This window comes from Malurus melanocephalus, unplaced genomic scaffold (genome assembly GCF_030028575.1).
Source record: "Malurus melanocephalus ecotype Western Australia unplaced genomic scaffold, MMel_1.1 scaffold_1566, whole genome shotgun sequence".
Lineage (NCBI taxonomy): Eukaryota > Metazoa > Chordata > Aves > Passeriformes > Maluridae > Malurus > Malurus melanocephalus.
The window spans coordinates 20,943-24,730 of NW_026624798.1; the positions used below are offsets into that span (position 1 = coordinate 20,943).

Genomic DNA, 3,788 nt, shown 5'->3' on the forward strand with positions numbered 1-3,788 from the left:
GTGCCACTCCAAAACCCGCAGCAACCCCGAGAACAACGTGGGGCTCATCACCCTGGCCAAGTAGGGAAAGGGAATTTTGGGAATTTTGGGAATTTTGGGGTCGTGGGAATAGCGGGGAACTCGGGGAATTGCCGCCTGGATTCCCAAAAAAAATCCCAGAGGAATCGCTGCCGGAACTGGGAAGGGTGGAGATTCATCCCAGGGGGAATTTCCTCACAGATTCCCCAAAGAAAATTCCCAGGGATTGCTCCTGGGGGAGTTTGCTCCTCAATTCCCCAAAAAAATTTCCCAGGAATTGCTCCCAGAAGGAATTTCTTCCCAAATTCTTATAGAAAATTCCCAGCAATTGCTCCCAGGGGGAGTTTGCTCCCCAATTCCCAAAGGAATTGGTACCAGGGGGATTTCCTCCCAAATTCCCAGGATTTTCTCCCAAATTCCCGGGATTTTTCTCTGATTTTTCCCGATGTTTTCCTGGCAGTAACTGCGAGGTGCTGACCACGCTGACCCCAAACACCTGTCTTGGTTCCAGGGGGGATTTCCTCCCACATTTCCAGGAATTGCTCCCAGGGCGATTTTGTCCCAAATTCCCAGGATTTTCTCCCAAATTCCCAGGATTTTCCCCTGATTTTTCCCGATGTTTTCCTGGCAGTAACTGCGAGGTGCTGACCACGCTGACCCCGGACACCAGGCTTGGTTCCAGGGGGGAATTTCCTCCCAGGGGGATTTCCTCACGAATTCCCAGGGTTTCATTTGGAATTCCCAGGATTTTTCCCTGATTTTTCCCGATGTTTTCCCGGCAGTAACTGCGAGGTGCTGACCACGCTGACCCCAAACACCTGTCTTGGTTCCAGGGGGCATTTCCTCCCAGATTTCTCAGGAATTGCTCCCAGGGGATTTCCTCTGGAATTCCCAGGATTTCCTCTGGAATTCCCAGGATTTTTCCCTGATTTTTCCCAGTGTTTTCCCAGCAGTAACTGTGAGGTGCTGACCATGCTGACCCCGGACACCGGGCTTGGTTCCAGGGGGGAATTTCCTCCCAGGGGGATTTTGTCCCAAATTTCCAGGATTTTCTCCAGAATTCCCAGGATTTTTCCCTGATTTTTCCCAATGTTTTCCCGGCAGTAACTGCGAGGTGCTGACCACGCTGACCCCGGACACCGGGCGCATCCTGTCCAAGCTCCACACGGTGCAGCCCAAGGGGAAAATCACCTTTTGCACCGGCATCCGCGTGGCTCACGTGAGTCCTGCCCCTAATTAATCCCTAATTAACATCTCTCTTTAATTACCAGCCCTGGGAAGGTTTGGAGTCCCTGATTCCAGAGGGATTTTCCAGCTTGGATGTGGAAAATTGGGATTTTCTGGGGTTTCAGTGGGAGAAAATTCTGGGTTTCAATCGATTTTTTTGGTTAAAAGACGAGGAAATGTTTTAAATTTGGCAAAATCCATGGAAATCCAGTGTAAATCTTGGGAATTCCACCATAAATCCATGGAAATCCCATATAAATCTCAGAAATTCTAAACTAAATCTATGGAAACCCCGTATGAATCTATGGAAATTTTACAATCCCAGGAAATTCAGTCTAAATCTTTGGAGATCCCCTATTCCTATAAATCCATGGAAATCCAAGCTAAATCTATGGAAATCCAATCTAAACCTTAGTAAATTCAACCAAAATCTCAGGAATTCCAAGATAAATCCATAGAAATCTCACATAAAGCTCAGAAATTCCAGTGTAAATCTATAGAAATCTTAACACAAATCCCAGGAAATCCCAACATAAAATTTAGGAAATGTAATGTAGATCTTTGGAAACCCACCATAAATCCATGGAAGTTTCAAATAAATCCCTGAAAATCTGACCTAAATCCCTGGAAATTCCCCCCAAAATCCCAGGAATTTCACTCTAGCTCTGCTCCTCTCCCCCAATCCCCCCTCAAACCCCACCCAATGGGGCAGATCCCAGGATCTGGGATGGGGGATCCAAATTCCCAGCCCCTTTTCCCGGGAATTCCATCCCAAATCCCGGGAATTCTGTCCCAAATCCCGGGAATTCCGTCCCAAATCCTGGGAATTCCATCCCAAATCCCGGGAATTCCGTCCCAAATCCCGGGATGTTCCCGCAGCTGGCGCTGAAGCACCGCCAGGGGAAGAACCACAAGATGAGGATCATCGCCTTCGTGGGCAGCCCCGTGGAGGATAATGAGAAGGACGTGAGTGGGAACGGGGAAATCGGGATGGGAGCTCGGGAAATATCAGGGATTGGTGCCCGGAAAATACCAGGATCAGCCAGGGATCAGAGCCCCAAAAATCCCAGGATTGGTGCCTGGAAAATACCGGGATCGGCCAGGGATCAGAGCCTGGAAAATACCGGGATTGGAGCCCAGAAAATCCTGGGATTGGAGCCCAAAAATCGTGGGATTGGTGCCTGGAAAATATCAGGATTGGAGCCCCAGAAATCCTGGGATTGGCCAGGGATCAGAGCCCAGAAAATCCCAGGATTGGTTTTGGGATTGGAGCCCAGAAAATCCCGGGATCAGTACCTGGGATCCCAGAAAATCCCGGGATCAACCAGGGGTCACAGAAAATCCCAGGATTAGACAGGGATAGGAGCCCAGAAAATCTTGGGATAGACCAGGATCGGACCCCAGAAATTCCTAGGATTGGTTCTGGGATTGGAGCCCGGAAAATCCCAGGACTAAAGCTCAGAAAATCCCAGGATTTTCCCAGGGATCAGAGCCCAGAAAATCCCACCATCAGCCACTCTCTGGGATGGCTCCTTTGGTGATCCTCAGGATGGATCTCTGGGATGATCCCAGGCCTGGATTTTTGGGATGAACCCCTGGGTGGATCCTTGGATCCCTGGGCTGGATCTCTCCGATCTGGGAAGCCGATTTGGGCCCAAATCCCAAATTTTCACCTGATGTGGGGCAGGATCCCGGATCTGTCCCGATCCCAGGGAATCTCCCGTTTTTCCCAGCTGGTGAAGCTGGCCAAGCGCCTGAAGAAGGAGAAGGTCAACGTGGACATCATCAACTTCGGGGAGGAGGTGAGAATCCCGAGAATTCCCCCATTCCCGATGGGATCTGGGACCTTGCCCACCCCTCCTAGAAAATCCTGACTCTTTTTTGGGGATAACATCAACCCTTGATGACTTTGGAGGTTTTTTTCCATGGAAAGCCCCAATTCCCAGCCCTTTCCCTGTGTCCTAAACCCCTCCCATCCTGATGGGAATGAGTTTGAGCTCTTTTCCCATCATTTTATGATCCCATAAAACCCCAAACCCCTTTCCCTCCCCCAGCCCTGATTCCCACCCTCTCCCAACCTTTTCTAGGCCCTCATTCCCACCATTCCCTGTATCCCAAACCATTCCCTGTATCCCAAACCATTCCCATCCCTGATCTCCAGCAGGGGACATTTTTTGGGTCTTTGAGAGTAGATTTGATGATTTTTGAGCCCTTTTTCCATCATTTAACGACCCCACAAACCCCAACCCCCTCTCCTTCACCCAGCCCCGATTCCCACCCTCTCCCAGCCCTCTCCCAGCCCCTGATCCCGGCATTCCTGTTTTTCCCAGGAGGCCAACACGGAGAAGCTGACGGCGTTTGTGACGGCGCTCAACGGCAAAGACGGCAGCGGCTCTCACCTGGTGACGGTGCCACCGGGACCCAGCCTGGCYGACGCCCTCATCAGCTCCCCGATCCTGGCGGGCGAGGGCGGCGCCATGCTGGGGCTGGGGGCGTCTGATTTCGAGTTTGGGGTGGATCCCAGTGCTGATCCTGAGCTGGCC

At 51.1% G+C, this 3,788-nt stretch overlaps 1 protein-coding gene across 1 annotated transcript in view; it reads left to right on the forward strand.

The window, feature by feature from the left end:
• The window catches only part of PSMD4 (proteasome 26S subunit ubiquitin receptor, non-ATPase 4), a gene marked incomplete at its 5' end in the record, with an annotated part of 22,273 nt that overhangs the window by 15,912 nt on the left and 2,573 nt on the right, over positions 1–3,788 (forward strand). Inside the window, 5 exons of the mRNA XM_057388086.1 lie at positions 1–60; positions 1,123–1,237; positions 2,125–2,211; positions 2,979–3,047; positions 3,576–3,785. Coding sequence (XP_057244069.1) covers positions 1–60; positions 1,123–1,237; positions 2,125–2,211; positions 2,979–3,047; positions 3,576–3,785 — 541 coding nt within the window. The remainder of the gene's footprint in view (positions 61–1,122; positions 1,238–2,124; positions 2,212–2,978; positions 3,048–3,575; positions 3,786–3,788) is intronic.